The sequence below is a fragment of the Salmo trutta genome, chromosome 35 (genome assembly GCF_901001165.1).
Source record: "Salmo trutta chromosome 35, fSalTru1.1, whole genome shotgun sequence".
Taxonomy (NCBI): domain Eukaryota; kingdom Metazoa; phylum Chordata; class Actinopteri; order Salmoniformes; family Salmonidae; genus Salmo; species Salmo trutta.
The window spans coordinates 11,483,584-11,502,711 of NC_042991.1; the positions used below are offsets into that span (position 1 = coordinate 11,483,584).

The 19,128-nt window shown below is 43.5% G+C and overlaps 2 protein-coding genes across 5 annotated transcripts in view; one reads left to right on the plus strand and one right to left on the minus strand.

Annotated features, from left to right (window-relative positions):
• The first annotated feature begins 1,107 nt into the window (after window positions 1-1,107).
• Window positions 1,108-12,705, plus strand: LOC115174618 (transcription initiation factor IIA subunit 1). Of its 4 annotated transcripts, none has more exons than XM_029733321.1 (12): window positions 1,108-1,343; window positions 3,112-3,213; window positions 3,491-3,650; window positions 4,209-4,247; window positions 4,449-4,513; window positions 5,197-5,272; window positions 5,473-5,511; window positions 5,763-5,896; window positions 7,431-7,532; window positions 7,767-8,024; window positions 9,773-9,862; window positions 10,122-12,705. In XM_029733321.1, the coding sequence occupies exons 1-12, from the start codon at window positions 1,314-1,316 to the stop codon at window positions 10,227-10,229; spliced, it is 1,203 nt and encodes a 400-aa protein (XP_029589181.1). In that variant the 5' UTR covers window positions 1,108-1,313; the 3' UTR covers window positions 10,230-12,705. The 4 variants fall into 4 exon arrangements, with proteins under 4 accessions (XP_029589181.1, XP_029589183.1, XP_029589180.1 ...); XM_029733320.1 differs by having other exon boundaries at window positions 1,109-1,343; window positions 5,763-5,914; XM_029733323.1 differs by lacking the exon at window positions 5,473-5,511.
• Window positions 12,706-15,584: 2,879 nt separating this feature from the next.
• LOC115174617 (thyrotropin receptor) overlaps window positions 15,585-19,128 on the minus strand; it is a 34,673-nt gene continuing 31,129 nt past the window's right edge. The window contains exons 10-12 of the mRNA XM_029733318.1: window positions 18,182-18,524; window positions 17,479-18,060; window positions 15,585-17,320 (exon numbers count right to left, since the gene is read on the minus strand). Of these exons, the coding sequence (XP_029589178.1) occupies window positions 16,691-17,320; window positions 17,479-18,060; window positions 18,182-18,524 (1,555 nt within the window). The 3' untranslated portion in view covers window positions 15,585-16,690. The remainder of the gene's footprint in view (window positions 17,321-17,478; window positions 18,061-18,181; window positions 18,525-19,128) is intronic.

The following is a 19,128-nucleotide window of genomic DNA, read 5'->3' on the forward strand; positions in this document are numbered from 1 at the left end:
TGTGGATATACTGACAAGATACATGTATCTTCGCCAGTGGAGGCTGCTGAGGGGAGGATGGCTCATAATAATGGCTGGAATGGCATGAATCACGTGTTTGATGTTGTTGACACCATTCCAATCATTCTGCTCCAGCCATTACCACGAGCCCGTCCTCCCCAATTAAGATGCCACCAACCTCCTGTGCTCTTTGAGCTAACAATGGGAGTCGTTGTCCTCAACGCTGCACTGCGGGCTGCCGAGTCTATCTGTTCGTTGGATTGGTGGATACATCTCATTGTTGTAGTCCTTTTTTGAATATTCGATGAGGGTTGTTGACGTCAACCGCCTGTATTCAATGGAGAGAGACGCTATGCTACTAGCCTTAAGCAAAATATGCATAGTCATCTCGAGACAACCCCGATATAAAGTATTTTTTCTTAAAGTTGCACATGTCCTACTTTTATCAGTACACTCGTAACAACTTTATAAGCATTACGAAACTTCTATTCGATCAAATAAACATCACGTAGCAAATAATCCATTCATTTTTTTGTAGATCAAATTCGACACTCTCATTGACCTAGATACTAACACCCCAAACTTGCTTGTTGGGCGAAACAACGTAAAATATTTAGAAAAAGGAAGATTATCCAATCTATAAACATGTTAGTTTCCACTGGCGGCAACATCCAATCTGCATTACAGACTACTGGTTCACTCTATGAGAAAAAACTATTTTCGCATAGCTCATAAATTTCTGTGCCTGCCTTGGAAATATGGCATTAGACAGTTTATCTTGTTTTGCAACGTCTGGTATATATATAAAAAAAAAAGATTGCATGAATGCATTGTGATGTTTATGTTTATTTACCAAACAAAACGTTGTAATACCAAAAACTAAAAAAACAGCAGTCAGCATCAAAGCTAATCAGAAATGATATAAGCAAAGCTATTTGCTTTTGTGAATACTTTCATTCACTCAATTGCCAATACACTACGTAAAAATACATTTCGAGGTACTGTTAAAACTGAATGTGTTTTTCTTCTGTACGATATTCCCGCGGACTCTCGCGGTAATGACCGGGTTGACCTGCCTTATGTCTCGCGCACTCGCAGCTCCAGCTCAGTATATAAAGGAGGACAACGGCGGGCGAAGAACGGCTGGGAAGGCACAGACCGGATTTGTAAATAAGACCGTTCAAATCTGTGTTTTATTTACAAAAGTTATGCCGGCTAATTTTAAGTATCGTACCCAGTTGTTTTAGATCGTTTTTGCCTTTTTTTTGCTCTCATTCCTCGCTTCATTCTCGTGTGGTTTTACACTACGCGTAATGGCGAGCTCGGCTAACTCGAATCCAGTGGTAAGGATCATTCTCAGAGGGTAGTTAGTGAGACAGAACTAGTTATGATGGCAAACTAACTGCCAAAAAATCATTTTGAGTGCAGAAACATTAAAATAAGTTACCTAGGGAGTATTGTTGGCGAACAATTTAGATTTTCTCATGAATAAAAATGATAGCCATAAGTACAACAGCCATTTTAACCTCTTCGAAACCATAGCTAAATCATTTTCAGAATGCAGCTGGGGAATGACGTTTTTAACGTATCTTGGGCAAATGTTCTCAGATGCAGTGTTAACCTTTAGCCAAGTCTTTTAGTTTAAGCTAGATCATTAAATATCAAGTTAGAAATGTGTTTTGAGCCTTTTGTAGTCTAATTTGCAAGCTATGCCACCTAACTACAGTAACGTTAGCTAGTCAACATGCATCAACTACATTGATGCATTTTCAATGTGGACTGGAGAGCTACCTAAAAAAATAATATAACGTAGTTAGCTAGCAATAACGTTAGGTATCGTACTAACTAGTAACTATCTACAGTATCTTCGAGTTTAGGAATTGTTCCTGGATCCTAATGAAAACTATCAGTTTGCCTTGATGTACAGTTGGAAGCACCTTCTCATCCAATGCATTTGTTTAATTCCTATTGTCGGAATTAAAACTGATTCAGGTGCTATTTATTGCTTGATAATTTCAAACAAGGTCGTACAGTGCCTCTGTCCACCATTACACGAACAAGGCTGCTCGCTAGCCGCCCCAAAACACTTAGCCCTCTATTCTCCACTATTTATTTGTCCGTCTCTCTAAAATCCCATTTTAACCAGCTAAAGTCACACTATCTTCTAGCAACAACCCCATTTACATCCAACATTGGAATATTAGTGCCTGCGAGCGTGAGGCAACGTGTGCCTGACCCCGGCTCCGTAAAATGGCTTCCATGTCTCCTCTCTTGACGGTTGTGACCTTCCTCCTTTCCGCAGCTCGGTTTTATACAGCCATATTGGCTCTCTAATATAGACTGCCCGGGATGGGAAGGCGCTACTCAACCCTACGTCACCGTCTCTACATATAAACACCCGACTGAGCTTGAAATAGTGAGCAGACAGGCCAAGAGGCGGGGAGAGCGACGGTGACACCGGGGAAAGTCACCTTTTGTCGGTGTTCACGCGACCGTTTGAGTTTGACGGTGTATGATTGAATGTTAAGCTGTGTTGTGCACGGCCTATTGAGTTTACTTCTCGCCAGCTGATCGGTTTGTTTCGGTTGTTTACCGTTTGAGCAAATCCTACAGGGTTGATTGGTTGAGAAACGATTGCTGCGTTAACTTGTTTACGGTTTGAAAGCTCCCATATGCACTGCACATTTATGGTCCAGTCTAGGGTTTCCAAACTATGTTCAATCATATATTAATATGACTTGATGATGAATTGTCCCAACTTGTCCAAGAATTTGTAACATTTTGGGGAATGCAATGAAAGTCTGCACACTTTCACTTTACAAATCATAATTTGGAGAATTGTAAGAATGGCACATTTTTTGTTGCAATTCTATAGTTTCTAAATTCTGTTAATTTTAAGATTCTTATGGTATGCAGTTTATGAATGCCTGGCACTGATGTTCAAAGGCAGTCATGCCCCAAAATGACATTTTTCAAAACATGACATTTTGCATTATTTGTTGGCTGACATTCTTTACCAAGCTGCATTTGAGTACATTTCAGTTATCACCATGTGGAATAACTATACTATATATTAGAGCACTTCTAACAGTACTCTGAATGTTCTGTCAGCCTAAACTGTACAGGTCTGTGATTGAAGATGTTATCAACGAAGTCCGGGAGCTCTTCCTGGATGAGGGGGTGGACGAGCAGGTTCTCATGGAGCTCAAAACGGTACGGAACTCATCACTTCCTTTTTAGTCGCATTCCATTCTAGAATATTCTTCCTCTTTAGCAGATCTGTAGTAGATCCTACTGTCATGCAATATGAGATCTCTAAGCCTCAATCCCAAATGAATGGACCATCTAATTCTACCTTCCGTTTGTGGTCAGAGGATAAGCAAGTCTGAAGATCCCTCTGAAAAACATGAAGTTATATTAGTCTAGAAGCTGATGGTCAACTTCTTACTTACCCCTCCATGTTTAAAGTTGTCTTCCTCATCTTTCCTAGCTGTGGGAGAACAAGTTGATGCAGAGTAAGGCAGTGGAGGGCTTCCATACCGAGGAGCAGGCGGCCCTCCAGGCAGCAGCCCATCAGCAGGCCCAACAGGCCCAGCAGGCCACCCAGCAAGCCCAGGCACAGCAGGTCCTCCTGCCCCCGCAGCAGCAAGGTGAGTCCTCGGCCCTGACACATCACCCCTGCTGTCCTTGGTATGTTATGGGCTGGTTTCCCAAGACGCAGATTAAGCCCAGTCCTAGAGTTAAAAAGCATGTTCAATGGAGATTCTCAATTGATAAGGCTTTTTAATCCAGGATTAGGTTGAATCTGTGTAGAGGAAATTAACCTGGCCTATAAGCCATTGCGCCATTTTACAGCCATGCCCAGCCTCTAACACCTCTAATCACCTTCTTTCTCACCACCTCCAGTGTATGAGCATATTTGGGGCATTGAAAAGCGCTATGTAAAACCCATGTAGATGGTTCTCTGACACAGCCCTTTAAAGCCAACCACCCACCTCAGACCTGCCCTGCCTGCCACCCCTAACCACCATGTCTGGTCTTTTCACACTCGCAGTGTATGATATAAATTGCTATGAGTCCAGACACAACAGGTCCTCATCTAAATTGCCTAATTCAAAGTCCATTTCAAAGAACTACTTGAAATGACTAACTGCAAAGTATATGAAAACCACAAATGCATTGAAAAGAGAATCCATTCTCATTCACAGTGACGAGCTGGCAATCCACCCGGCCTACTGTCACAAGCGGTAATATAATCCCTTGATTATGATTATAATACAGTATTTATTGTTTACACACACACACACACACACACACACACACACACACACGCACTGTTTGTTCCAAAGTGGCATTGGCAAGATGTTTCACATTTTTTTAGAAGTTTAATTACTGCGTGTGTAATCAATACTTTAATGAATACATGCATCTCCCCTGTCTCTCCACAGCACCCCAGCAGCAAGTCATTGTGCAGGATCCTAAGATTCTGCAGCACATGAGTGCAACGGGGATGGTGAGTGGAGTAGGGCGGTTGTCTGTAGATGGACTACACGTTTAGGACCGGTGACATAAGAGCTGGCGCTGAGCGTGACACTGACCAGGCCAGCTGGAGGACAGATGGATGGGAGGAGAGGAGAGGGGGAGGAGAAGCGAGGCCACTCAGGAAATCGTTTAGTGAGAGCTACGGATTTCAGACTGGATTACTGAGCAGATAAACCGAGAAGAGTCTCACAACTCGTCTTAACCCCCCCCCTGGGTATTTTCTGAGCTGAAGTTAGATCAGTCTTAGACTCTGGGATATTCTAGCTCTGTTTTTCAGACTGGATAGAAAGGTGTCTCCCTAGTTTTCTGACCTGTTTTTCGGACGGCCTGTTTTTTCCCTCTCTAACCTTCCCCCATCAACTTGTTTTGTCTTCTGAACTCACGTGTCAAATTTAGATGCTGTAGTCTTTGTGCGATGCACAGATTTTACCGGTCTGCACAGAATATAGGATTATTATAGCAAAGTGATAGGTTACATTTTAAATGCTTCTCCAGGCGTTTTGAAGATCTGTTTATCTGTGCAGAGTCTTATCTTGAACAAGCACACACTCTAGCGCACCCTCTTTATTTTGTACATTTTTTCTGTGAATGATTAGGAGTAGCTCTTTGTCCTTGCTTGGATAGTAATGTGCGTTTTCTCTGTTTGTCCTGTAGAGTGCAGCAGCCACCGCAGCAACCCTGGCCTTACCCACAGGTGTCAGTCCCTACCATCAGCTTATCACCAGCCAAGGTAGAACATTTAACATCGCACTAGCTCTAGTATTAATCATGTATTATAATACTGCATAGTGATTCATTGATTATTTGACAACTAAAAGTATATACACAGCCGTATTGTTGCAGAAAGATTACCTCACCAAATACCAATCTGTTTTTTTTTTTTTTTTCTGCCCTGGATTTCTTATGTCCTTCCCGGGTGACGCACATCAGGCAATTTGTCCCAGAATTGTTATATTAAGACAGCGGATGGTGTGTACAACCTAGGAATAAGAAGCCTTTCTTTCTGACTTGTTAATATACTTGTTTCTCAACATTTCAACTGTTCTTGGTCTGGTCATGGTTTCGATAATATGGATCTTTGATTGAGTCTCACGAGGTTGAGTCTGGGTCTCGAGGGCTTTGGTCTTCATCGCTCGTTCCTCTCCTCTGTTCTCCAGTCAGATCCTGAACATACTCTTCATAGGTCTAATATCCTCCGCTCTCCTCCTCTCTGGCCCCAGGTCAGATCCTACAGTTTGTGCGTGCAGCCAACGGTGCTCAGTACATCATCCAGCCCCAGCAGCAGATGGTGCTACAACAGCAGGTCCTTCCTCAGATGCAGCCGGGTGGCGTGCAGGCTCCCGTAATACAGCAGGTACGCCCCATTACACAGGTAGGTCTGCTCGCCGTCCTCCAACATATACACTACATGACCAAAAGTATGTGGACACCTGCTTGTTGAACATCTAATTCCAAAATCATGGACATTAATATGGAGTTGGTCCTCCCTTTGCTGTTGTAACAGCTTCCTCTCTTCTGGGAAGGCTTTCCAATAGATGTTGGAACATTGCTGCGGGGACTTGTTTCCTTTCAGCCACAAGCATTAGTGAGGTCGGGCACTGATGTTGGGCGATTAGGCCAGGCTCACAGTCGGCGTTCCAATTCATCCCAAAGGTGTTCGATGGGTTTGAGGTCAGGGCTCTGTGCAGGCCAGTCAAGTTCTTCCACCTCGATCTCAACAAACCATTTCTGTATGGACCTCACTTTGTGCACGGGGGTATTGTCATGCTGAAATGGGAAAGGGCCTTCCCCAAACTTTTGCCAAGAAGTTGGAAGCACAGAATCGTCTAAAATGTCATAGTATGCTGTAGCATTAAGATTTCCCTTCACTGGAACTAAGGGGCCTAGGCAGAACCATGAAAAACAGCCCGAGACCATTATTCCTCCTCCACCAAACTTTACAGTTGGCACTATGGTAGAATTTGGACAGGTAGTGTTTTCCTGGCATCCGCCAAACCCAGATTCATCCGTCGGACTGCCAGATGGTGAAACGTGATTCATCACTCCAGAGAACGTGTTTCCACTGCTCCAGGGTCCAATGACGGCGAGCTTTGCACCACTTCAGCCGACACTTGGCATTGCGCATGGTGATCTTAAGCTTGTGCGACTACTCGGCCATGGAAACCCATTTCATGAAGCTCCCGACGAACAGTTTTGGTGCTGATGTTGCTTCCAGAGGCCGTTTGGAACACTGTAGTGAGTGTTGCAACAGAGGACAGACGATTTGTACGCGCTTCAGCACTCGGCGGTCCTGCTCTGTGAGCTTGTGTGGCCTACTACTTCGCGGCTGAGCCGTTGTTGCTCCTAGACGGTTCCACTTCACAATAACAGCACGTACAGTTGACTGGGGCAGCTCTAGCAAGGCAGACATTTGACAAACTGACATGTTGGAAAGGTGGCATCCTATGACGGTGCGACATTGAAAGTCACTAAGCTCTTCAGTACGGGTCATTCTACTGCCAATGCCGGACTATGGAGATTGCATGGCTGTGTGCTTGGTTTTATACGCCTGTCAGCGACGGGTGTGGCTGAAATAGACATGGTGGTACCTCTGGTGGACGTGGTCCTCCTCGTGCAGATTGTCCACAGTTCAATTAAGAATATTTTGCGGCCACTTGCTCACTAACCAGTGCCAGAATACCTGGTCTTGTGTCAAAGCTGTGATAGATGGCATGAGTAGTGGAGGATAAAATGGCCGTTACCCTATGGGCCTTCTGTGAGGTCCTCAGATTTACAGAAGTGGCTTAAGATGGCTATGTTGTGCAAGCTGAGTGGTTTTGGAAGGTGACGTGTCCGTTACTAGTTCCTGGTGGTTCAGTGGGGTGTAATGTCATGTTGCTGCCCCCCAGGTGCTGGCTCCTCTCCAGGGAGGCCACCCGCAGCAGACTGGAGTCATCATCCAGCCTCAACAGATCGTCCTCACTGGGAACAAGGTCCAGCAGAACGCACAGGTCAGATATCAAACAAACACAAAGATGGTACACGTATTCCCCTGAAATGTTTTGTTTTTATAAAATATGCATTAGTATACCTACATTCAATGTATTTTTACACTCAGCTTTTGAGAATCTATAGATATGCATATGCAAGAGGGAATTATTTACCGTATTATACAAATGGTGATTCCTCTGCTGAACACTCCAGCTCTCACCACCCAATCCTTCTCAACCCATCTCTCTCTTCAGGTAATGCAGATGCCAGGCCAGCCCGGCCAGGTGCAGCAGATCCAACAGCAGGTCCAACAAGTACAACAGGTCCAGGGTGGCGCTGCGCCAGGGCCCCCGCAGCAGCAGCAAGCCAAGCAGCAGCCTCCTATGATGCTGCAGGTTGACGGCGCGGGGGACACGTCCTCAGAGGATGAGGACGAGGAGGAGGAGGAGTATGATGAGGATGAGGATGAAGACAAGGATAAAGATGGAGGGGAGGACGGCCAGGTGGAGGAGGTGGGTAGTACTCTCAATGAGACCGAGAGAGAGAGACAATGGTTCTAAACTTTTACCTTTAGAATGTTTGTATGACCTACTGACTAGGTGAGCGTAACTGTCTCTAACCAGTTCCAAAGCACTTTACCAGCACACTGTTGTACTCTCTAGATTTGGCTGTAGAGATTGACTGATAGGATGGATATACAGTGCCTTTGGAAAGTGTTCAGACCCCTTGACTTTTGTTACGTTACAGCTTTATTTTAAAATTGGAGAGAAAAAAAATCCCTCTTCTACACACAATATCCCATAATGACAAAGCAAAAACAGGTTTTTAGAAATGTTTGCTAATAAAAAATATATAAACACATTTACATAAGTATTCAGACCCTTTACTTTGTTGAAGCACCTCTGGCAGCGATCACTGCTTTGTCTTCTTGGGTGTGATGCTACAAGCTTGGAACACCTGTATTTGGGGATTTCTCCGACTCTTTACTGCAGATCCTCACAAGCTCTGTCAGGTTGGATGTGGAGCGTTGCTGCACAGCTAGTTTCAGGTCTCCCCAGAGATGTTCGATCTAGTTCAAGTCCAGGCTCTGGCTGGGCCACTAAAGGACATTCAGGGACTTGTCCCGGTGAACCTTCGCCCCCAGACCGAGGTCCTGAGTGCTCTGGAGCAGATTTTCATCAAGAATCTCTGTACTTTGCTCCGTTCATCTTTCCCTCGATCCTGACTAGTCTCCCAGTCCCTGCCGCTGACAATATCCCCACAGCATGATGCTGCCACCACCATGATTCACCGTAGGATGGTGCTAGGTTTCCTCCAGACGTGACGCTTGGCATTCAGGCAAAGTGTTAAATCTTTGTTTCATTAGACTAGAAAATCTTGTTTCTCATCATCTGAGAAGCCTTTAAGTGCCTTTTGGCAAACTCCAAGACTGTCAAGTGCCTCTTACTGAGGAGTGGCTTCCGTCTGGCCACTCTACCATAAAGGCTTGATTTGGTGGATGCTGCAGAGATGGTTGTCCTTCTGGAAGGTTCTCCCATCGCCACAGGAACCCTGGAGCTCTGTCAGAGTGACCATCAGATTCTTGGTCACCTCCCTGACCAAAGCCCTTCTCCCCCGATTGCTCAGTTTGGCCTGGGTGGCCAGCTATAGGAATAGTCTTTATGTGGTTCCAAACTTCTTCCATTTTTAAGAATGATTGAGGCCACTGTGTTCTTGGGGACCTTCAATGCTGAAGAAATTGTTTGGTACCCTTCCCCAGATCTGTGCCTCGACACAAACCTGTCTTGGAGCTCCACGGACAATTCCTTCTATCTCATGACTTGGTTTTTACTCTGACATGCGCTGTCAACTGTGGGACCTTTATATAGACAGGTGTGTGCCTTTCCAAATCATGTCCAATCAATTGAATTTACCACAGGTGGATTCCAGTCAAGTTGTAGAAACATCTCAAGGATGATCAATGGAAACAGAATGCACCTGAGCTCAATTTTGAGTGTCATAGCAAAGAGTCTGAATACTTATGTAAATAAGGTATTTCAGTTTTTTTGTTTATCAATTTGCAAACATTTCTAAACCTGTTTTCGCTTTGTCATTATGGGGTATTGTGTGTAGATTGAATATTTTTGTTTTCTTTAATCCATTTTCGAAAAAGGCTGTAACGTAACAAAATGTGGAAAAAGTTCAGGGGTCTGAATACTTTGAATCTTTGAATGCACAGTATGTAGGTTATTACCCCCCACATCCCCTCTCTCTCTTTCAGGAGCCTCTGAACAGTGAAGATGACGTGAGTGATGAGGAGGACCAAGAACTGTTTGACACAGAGAACGTGGTGGTGTGCCAGTACGACAAGGTAAGTCATCCCCAGATGACTACAATACGAGGTATCCTGTATATGAGATTCCACAGTGAGGATACCCCAGACTTCCTGTGTATGTGACTGGTATCCCCGTCCGCTCCTCTCCTAACGCCATCACTGACACTGTCCATTTGGTTTCCCTCCTCTCCTCACACACACACACACACACACACACACACACACACACGGTATTGTGCGGAAGAGCGAGGCATCCCAGTCTGTTCCTACCTAACGCTCACGCTTTTCTCCTCAGATCCACAGAAGTAAGAACAAATGGAAGTTCCACCTGAAGGATGGGATCATGAACCTGAATGGCCGAGACTACGTCTTCTCCAAAGCCATCGGGGACGCTGAGTGGTAAAACACACCACAAAAAAGGGTACATCCAAAATGGCACCCTATTACCGATTTTTATAGTGCACTACTTTTGACCAGGGCCCGTAGTCCTCTGGTCAAAATGAGTGCACTACATAGGGGAATAGGGTGCTGTTTGGAACGTAGGCAAAGCAACAAAACACCACAAAAGAACTCTGGAACTTTCTGTTGGAGAAAGAGGGAGACCTCAATAACTGAAGACCCAGGGAATCACTGGAGACATTTCAGCCCGAAGACCTGTGGTGGGTTGGTGGGGGAAGGAAAATATATGACACCACCCAAAACTGTGAAATGCACATCTGAATGAATGGTATTTCAGTATCAATACCCAACAAGCCTGAGAAGACTGTCCCTGCATCGTAGAACCCTCAGAAGAGGAGGGATCCTTTGCGCTTCTTTGTTTGAATTAATTCACCTTCAGTTTGAACTGACGGTCTTACACACTTGCAGTTGTAGTGGACCAGATATAACCACCGACTTGACCCACCCTAAACACTTTATAGGTTTGAATCGAGGTCAAAGTTTAGTGAAAATGCCTAGCTATTGGACAGGGAAATCTGTCAATTCCAGTTGTGCCCAGTGATTGGCTAGGGAACTTGTCAGTCAATTCTAGTAGGTTTCCCCCCCCCCCCCCTCAAAGTGACCCTGCACTACACAGTAAAGTTGACACCAGTGTATTGAGTTAAGATGGCTGTTTGCAAAAGCCGACGTTATTAGCTTCTTGTTGTAAATCTCCATTCCATGTCACTGATATGATATTCCTGCCACGTGTTCTCATGGTCCATACTAGAAGTTTCCTTCCGGGTATCCAGTTGTTACTAGTACCCACTGTGTTCGGCAGTGTAGCGCTCCCCTCCTGTAATCGTAACTTTGTATATTTTTATTGTTATGATGAAGATCAACCCCACTAAAGGCAAAAGGACGGTAACGACTTAGTGATGTAAATTGAGTGAAGGGAACCCAGGGCACCTCCTATTCCCTATAGAATGCACTTTTGTGAGCCCTGGTCAAAAGTAGTGCTCTACAAAGGGAATAGGATGCCATAGGGGATTTTTTAAAATCCCCAGTCTGCTTCTTTTTCAAGCCCTCCTAAATCATCCTATCGTTGACTGACCCCGTGCAAAGACGGTTAATTAATCAGCCAATGAATGGATAGATACAATTATTGTACAAATGTCTTCAAACACTTAGTTTTCCTGTTTTGTGTATCTGGTCTTCTAATTCAGTGGTTAATCAGTGCAGCCAGCTGGAGATTTGCATTGTCAGTGTCGATGTATCGTGAAGTCAGTCAAGTTTGGCCACAGCATGCCCAATATTGTGTGTGTGTGTGTGTGTGTGGTCTGTCTGAGTTCACTGCTTGTTGAAGATGGATTCATCAGTTAATGTTGGAAGAATGGACACCCCTCATCCCCTTTCTGATTTTACAGTACAAATAGATAACATTTTTGTGATTCATTTCTTTTGTCGATTTTTGTATTTATTCCTGAAAGCTCAGGCAGTGTTATATATTTTTTGGGGGGTAAAAAGTAATCAAGAAGCCGCACCAATATGTGCTCTTATGATGATAACGAAGTGTTCCTTTTTTTCTTTTAGTTGGTTGGACCAGGCTGCATGTGCTGTGGGCCATGTCTTGGCTGCTGTGTACAGCACTGTCTGTCTTGTGCTTTCATTTTAATCATGATGATTTTATAAAAGTCCTGTTCAAGCAGGTTTCAACTTCTGGGGGGCAAGGTGTGTGTTCTCTGCAGTTTATTTTAACAGTTCCCCATTGCAACAACAAAAAATCTCTGAAATAAATAAAGTATGTTTTCAGCTTTTTCTTAGTAGCTTTGATTCTGTTTGGGTTTTGTGTGTGTGTGTGTGTGTGTGTGTGTGTGTGTATACGTATGCCTGTGCAGTCATTCTCAGACACAATGGCCCGACTCATGACTAAAGTAGTCATTCTGTTGAGGAATGTATGCTGGAACATTTCAGAGTAGCTTCTAGTTCTGGAACTCTGCGCTTGGACAAGCAGTAGCATATGATATGAGCCACTCTTCTGCTCAAGTGGTTTTGACCATTTTTTTTCAATCAAATTATTTTAGCATTGTTCCTAATTCCACGTGTTCTAATTCCCAGATGTAATTTCGTATGTGCCTTTTTGGATTTTAGTTTGGCTTTTAGGTATTCACATATAATGATAATCATTTGGAGAGAGGATTTCTCTACATAATGTACTTTGACTTATTTTATTCTTCATGTACCATGCTTTTCAACTGCTATTCAAGAAAACGGTTTGTTTGAGATGTATCGTTTGTATTATCATTCATATAACTTTTATTTTATTTAAAATCACATCTTTGTAAATGATCATAACTTGGATGTGCTTTGAATACAACTAATTAGAGAAGGTAGTATTTTATTGAGCAGACATGTTGAGTTTTTGCCTTTTCTAAACATTTTATTAAAGTAATATCAAACTCGTTTGTGTATGGCTTTTTGTGTTTTTACTGGAATAGTATAATCGTTCATTGACAGATGAGCGGCAGAATTTAAGAATTTCTTACGTCAGAAAATAAAGAATTCGGGTGATGTAGCTTTGACACAAACTTTTTTTGTAACTGAGCATTCGATCAGCTATAAATCTACAGTCCTTTTCCACGGAGATGAAAATCTTTAGTTTCCACATTTGTGCGGGATAATCCAAATACTGTATGGCAGTGGGCCATGTTGTGTGGGTGTTTCTCGTGCCCTAATTCCAGACGGGCTGGTGTATGTCTTCGTGTGGGTACTTTTGAGATAAAATGTATGGTGGAAGTGGGACTAGAGCCCAGTTACTCAGCCTGGTTTAAATGGATTGTGGTGGTTTTACCTACTTTAGTTGAATTCTCTGGTTGTAGGTTGCTCTGGATAAGGGTGTGCTAAATGACTAAAATGTGATGTTGATTCTGCCTCTGATTGTAAATGGAGAGCTGAGTAATGGCCCATCCTAAATGCCACACGGAGTTGAAGTTAACTCCGATGGAGTGGATGAGGGATAGTGGACCCTACATACTCCAAAAGTAGTCTAGGCTACTCCTGAGTGAGCACTGGAGTAGAGAGCTGCTAGTTATACTGCCTAATCATTTTTATGGATCCAGGTACGTCCAGTGTATCCTCTTGATTCCAAAATCCCAAGTCCGACAGGGAGAATATCCTGGGAGTAAGCTCGCTAGAGAGTATGATATTTGACCCAGGTCTACAGGCTTGATGGTGGACATCTGCAGTCCATCCAATTATAGTGATGGACTCTGGCTGTTATTAAAAGTGTTGGAACGTGTGATGTGGGACCTTGTGACGTGTCTCTTGTCGGCTGTGGGGTTCACTAGCATGAAATAATGGCAGGCAAGGCGGTCTGGAGACACTTGAAAAATCTGAAAGGGAGGAGGGAGTGTTTTCTTTCTCCTCCACTTCATCATTCTCTCATTTTCTCTGCGTAAGAGAGCAGAGCGTGGTGGAACGCTCTAGTAGTTCTATGAGAGGGTGACCCTTGACCTTTCAAGAACAGCACACTGACTACACCTACTGACCTGCAGAGACGTGAGGAGGGACAAGTCAACAAGCTGAGTCACAGCATTAATATAAAAACAGCACGATCTCACAGACCCAGACCAGTCCTAATATTTTTCGATATTAGAATCTGTGCCTTCTCTCTCTCGCTTTCTCTCTGTTTCTTCCCATCTCTCTCGTTCTCTCTCTCGCTTTCTCTCTGTTTCTTCCCATCTCTCTCGTTCTCTCTCTCGCTTTCTCTCTGTTTCTTCCCATCTCTCTCGTTCTCTCTCTCGCTTTCTCTCTGTTTTTTCCCATCTCTCTCGTTCTCTCTCTCGCTTTCTCTCTGTTTCTTCCCATCTCTCTCGTTCTCTCTCTCGCTTTTGATGAGTTCAGTTTCTTCCCACTATTTGTGTTGAGAAACTCAATATGGCAGCGTGGTTGCATGTCGTTCATCCAAAGCGCCCTGCCCTCCTGGTTATTTGGGGAGCGGCTGGGAGATGAGAGGTTTATTTGAAATAGCAGGAGAGGAATGGGCCAGGCCATGATAGGAACCAGGGCTAGAGCGAGAATGGAATGAAATTGGTTCAATTTAACACAAGTCAGTTTGTTTGACCCTGTCTGTAGACCATGACTGTCTTTTTTTTCTCTGTTTGATTAATATTTTATTCTAGTTTGTGCCATGGGAGGACATACTATAATAGTGTTATATCGTTATGTACTCTGGTGAACTCAATGAGATCTGTCTCACCCCTCAATCGATTTGTTTCAAGTTTTAATGTCATGCACAAGTACAGTGAATTGCCTTTCTTTCAACCTCTAAACTCAATGCTGTAATCAATAGAAATGTAATACTACAAATAAATGATGACTGTTTAAGTATTTCAAGTTTTTACTACTTCAATATAACACAGCCTGTTACATGCTCCTCGGTTGGTTTTATTGTACCCGTTTTCCTTGTATTTAATCCTTTTGATATTGAAGGCTAGACTAAGACAACTTGTGTCAACCAGTAAAAAAATGTTTTTATACGAATTAGAAAAACGGAATATTTTTAATCTGTTGGATATCTGACAAAATCTAACAAAAGGCCAAGAACCTTTATTTAGCTGAACGGAAGAGTTGCATATCACTTTGGCCTGATGCAAAAGAGAAAATAAAACATAATAGGAAATGATCCCTTTTTCCAGGAAAGTTAATTCCCTAGCCGTCTGCATTTCTCTGAAAATGTCACAGTGCAGTTCAAACGCTATCCAGATGTCAAGCGGGCGGTCATTGGCAGAAAGCTCCAATATCTCACTATAGCAACAGCTATCTTGCATGTTAGTGTTTTTCTTAGGTTTTTCTAGCAAGGCACGGTTTTATCCAGACCTGGGTTCAAATACATGTGTATTTGAGTATTTGGTATTGAAAATATTTTTCAGCCCAAAACAAGTACTTTTATTAGAGTATTTGAATGGTTATTTATAAAAACCAAGTAGTCTACCAATTGTATTTCAGACTATTTTAAAATACCTGGGTTAAGTGCGAGGAATGTGTATTTGAGTATTTTCAAATACTTTAAGTGTATTTCCAAATATATTAAAATATTCAACTACTTGTCTTTTCAAGTATAAAATATATCTGAATACATACATTGGAATGTAATTGAAATATTTGAAATAGTATTTGAACCCAGGTCTGGTTGCATCTCTGATTGTCTGAAAAGTCACTTATATCCTTTTAAGAATGGAAATATATTTTGGTTTCGGAGTTGGGATGCATTTCTGGAAATTCTTTACATGTTTATTTGGATCAGTTCAGTAGCAACATTAAATAGGACAACGAGAAGAAGGAAAATAAGTAGACAAATGTTTAATGCATCTCTGGAATGTAATATACATTTGGGGCAAAACCAAATCACTTTCGCTGTAGATACTTTTCAAAGAGAACGGTTCGGTAAAAACACTCATGTCTGGTTTTCACATTATGGCTCCTTCTATAGATTGATGCCATGTGACGATTAACACATTTTCTCACTTCCTTTATGTAGCTGGTTTGTTAATTAACATTTTTAAAAGGCAAACTAAAAAGATGCAGTATCACAAAGTTTTGCATTTTATGTCTTTGTACATGGATTACTCTTCTCATTTCTATACAGTATACACATTGTGGAACATTAAGGGATGCAGTATTTCCCTGTCTGAAGTTAGGTCTAGTTTCTAATCACCCTGGACCTGCAGGCTGATCTGTAATACAGTACCAGGGACAATATCCAGGAGTCTCTAAGGAATCTCTTCATTTCATAGGTCTGACGTTTGAGAAATCAAATATCATGTTGCAGACCTCTCTCAATGTCTTCATTTAGCTCTTAGTAGTGTAGATGTTTGAGAGTCCCAGTTAGTGTACAAAAACATGTCCCTTTTTTTGTCTGGTATGTATGAATAATCATGGATTTAAAGTTCACAAGAAAACAGGGTAGATTTATTTGCTAAATGTGATAAAACAATGATCGGGGAGATATTTTTTTGGGGGGGACCAGCTCCAGTTCATCTACAATTTAAACAAAAGTGTAAATCAACTTTGCTTTCAGATACAGTACAGCTGACATTTAGCAACAGTTTCAACACCCAATTAAATCTTTAGAATTAACAACGACCGAAATAGGATCATTTCCTAACGAAGTTTTGCTGCAATCAACCAGAATATCTCATATCTTACTGACACGTAATATTCCTTGACAGTCAGTATATTAATTGCAACAGCAAAAATCACAGCAGAAATTATGAAAACAGTCAAACGTGCGAAAAGGTTCAGAGAAAATACTGGCTTGCTGTAAAATATCTCAACAGTTCAATCCACTTCCAGTTTTGATTTCACTGTGGCTCCTCTCCTCCCTCCAACCAAACCATCACTGGCACCATCACAGTACTCTTTGATCTCCCCAGGCTAGGTTTGAGTTCATGTGTCCAGGCTATGGTTCTCCTCCGGACTGGGTTGCTGGGAGGTGGGTTGGAGGTAGGTTTGACTAGACCCAGAACGATCCTGCAGGTGGATGGGTACCTCCTCTGGTCCTCCTGTTCCCTTCTCGTTTTTGTCTCTCTTCTTACCTCTCCGGCCCTGGTGACATACCCCACTGCTACCCTTCGAACTGACCGTCTGCCCTCTGAAGAGCTGTGCCCGGCGCTGGCACAGCCCCACCTTGCTGAGCAGGATAAAGACATCCCCCCTGAAGGCCTTGGTGAAGATGGCGTACAGGAAGGGGTTGGCACAGGAGTTAAGAGGGTAGAAGAGCACCAGCAGGATCTTAGAGTTGGATACAGTGATGAGAGGCCGGTCCAGAACCGCCGACATGGCGTAGAAAGAGATGGGTGCCATACACAGGAAGTCTGTGAAGATAAGAACGGCCATGCGTTTGGCGATGTTGGTGTCTTTGGAGCCGGACCGGTAGTGCGGGTTGTGGACAGTGCAGTAGATCTTGATGTAACAGGCACAGATGACCAGAAATGCCAGGATGTTGAGGATAAGGACTGAGACAATGTACACCTGGGCCACGGTGGACTGGGTGTCCATGGGTAGGCAGATACTGACCTAATTAAATAAAGATAAAAATAAATAATCCATCAATCAATCGTAACAAAACCGATTAGCCAGGGGTCCTAGGCTTGCCATAGACTGGCTAATTGGTTTTGTAACACAATCAATCACTGAATCAATCAATTAATATTAAGAAATAGATAAATACTGACCTTCTGGTAACTACTAACCCCCACTAGGGGGAGCATCGCTAGGAGGAGGCAGAACAACCATCCAGCCAGCATCACAGCAGCTGCATGGGGCAGACGCAACTTCCTGTCCAGCCTCATGGCGAACGTTATCGCATACCACCTCTCTAGCGTGATCACCGTCAGCGTATACACCGACAGTTCGCTGGCAAACACGGTAAAGAACCCCGCTAACCCGCAGCCCGGCCCTGTCTGCCAGTCGATGGCGTGGTTGTAGTACTCTGCCCGGGTGTGAAGGTCCACAGAGGCGATGAGGAGGAGATATATCCCCATGCAGAGGTCAGCGAAGGCCAGGTGACACATGAGGAAGCGGGAGACGGAGAGCTTGTAGTGAGAGGTGAGGAGGACTAGAAGTGCCACCATGTTGCCTACAACAGCCAGTAGGGATACGAACCACACAGACACCCGCAGGAAGCCGAAGCCCATGATGTCCTCGCACGGGTTGAACTCGTCCGGCGCAGGGGCGCAGGTCACCTCCTCGCCCTCCTCACAGACCACGTAGTCGTAGCGACTGTCGAAGTCCTGGCTGGTGTCCTCCTGGGGGTTCTGTAAGATAAGATCATCACAGACACTGAAGTGTATCCTTTTCCTTTCCTTGATTTGTTATTTCCCCCAACCCCCCCGTCAGCACTGGCGACACTCTGGTTGCTGACCAGTCTCTCTTTACCTTCAGTGTCTCCCCGAAGCCCATGTCATCATCCGGCTGGCCACCAAAGTAAGCGTGGTAGTGGAGGCTGCTTTGGAAGTCTCTCCGGGGATCTCCCTGGGTGTCTCTGAACACCCCATCTCTGAAGCCCACCTCGCTGGGCTGCTGGTCAGCTGCATCCCCCATGGGACCCTCTTGGAGGGATGGGACTGTGAGGGGACCCACGGATCTCTTCTGGTGCCGGTCTGCTGCAGTGTCAGAGACTGGGTCTATTTGAAGTGATGGGACTCTGAGGGGACCTACTGATCTCTTTTGATGCTGGTCGTAGAAAGCTGTCAGGTTGCAGATGATGTACTCCAGGTATCTGCAATGTCAAAAGAGACTCATTGTAGAAAGTGTACTGCAGATCTATGAGTTTTTCTTTGAGTTTCACTTTCTGCTTCTGTTTGTGCTTTAAGAATAACTGAAGGTGAAATCATTTGTTTGAGTCTGTAATGAACATTGCAAGTTGAACAAATGAAACTGCGAATGACTATAAGTTCAAGTTGAGTGCAAACAAATAAATACAAAATAATTCAGCTTGTCCTTTACTTCAAAATACCTCTTTATACACTCCTGGGTCCAGCTATCATATTATTTACATACCCAGTTAAAGAAGAAAAACTGATTCATGTTTTGAGAGGCTCATTAGTCTTGTTTAGACGTTGGTCTTCCTACAATAACAGTGTTGACTGACAGTAATTAAAGCCGCCTAATAAAACGTTATAGGTAAACGTGTCAGAGTTGACTTAATCTCAGCCAACATCCACACTGAGGAATTACAGCTGTGCTATTCAACAGCCATTAATCATACTGGAACTGTACACAATACAGAGTAATACACACTACAGTAGACTTCCAGGGTTAGTAATGCACTATGATTTTATTTTCATATACAAAACCATCAATGAAAGACTTCACAGGTCTCT

What these genes read in the sequence shown, in the direction of transcription:
- LOC115174618 (XM_029733320.1), top strand. Translation starts at nt 1,314, where the DNA reads ATGGCGAGCTCGGCTAACTCGAATCCAGTG. An exon ending in CCGGCCTACTGTCACAAGCG is followed by an intron (nt 4,248 to 4,448) that starts GTAATATAATCC and finishes GTCTCTCCACAG; the next exon opens with CACCCCAGCAGCAAGTCATT. An exon ending in AGGTCCAGCAGAACGCACAG is followed by an intron (nt 7,533 to 7,766) that starts GTCAGATATCAA and finishes CTCTCTCTTCAG; the next exon opens with GTAATGCAGATGCCAGGCCA.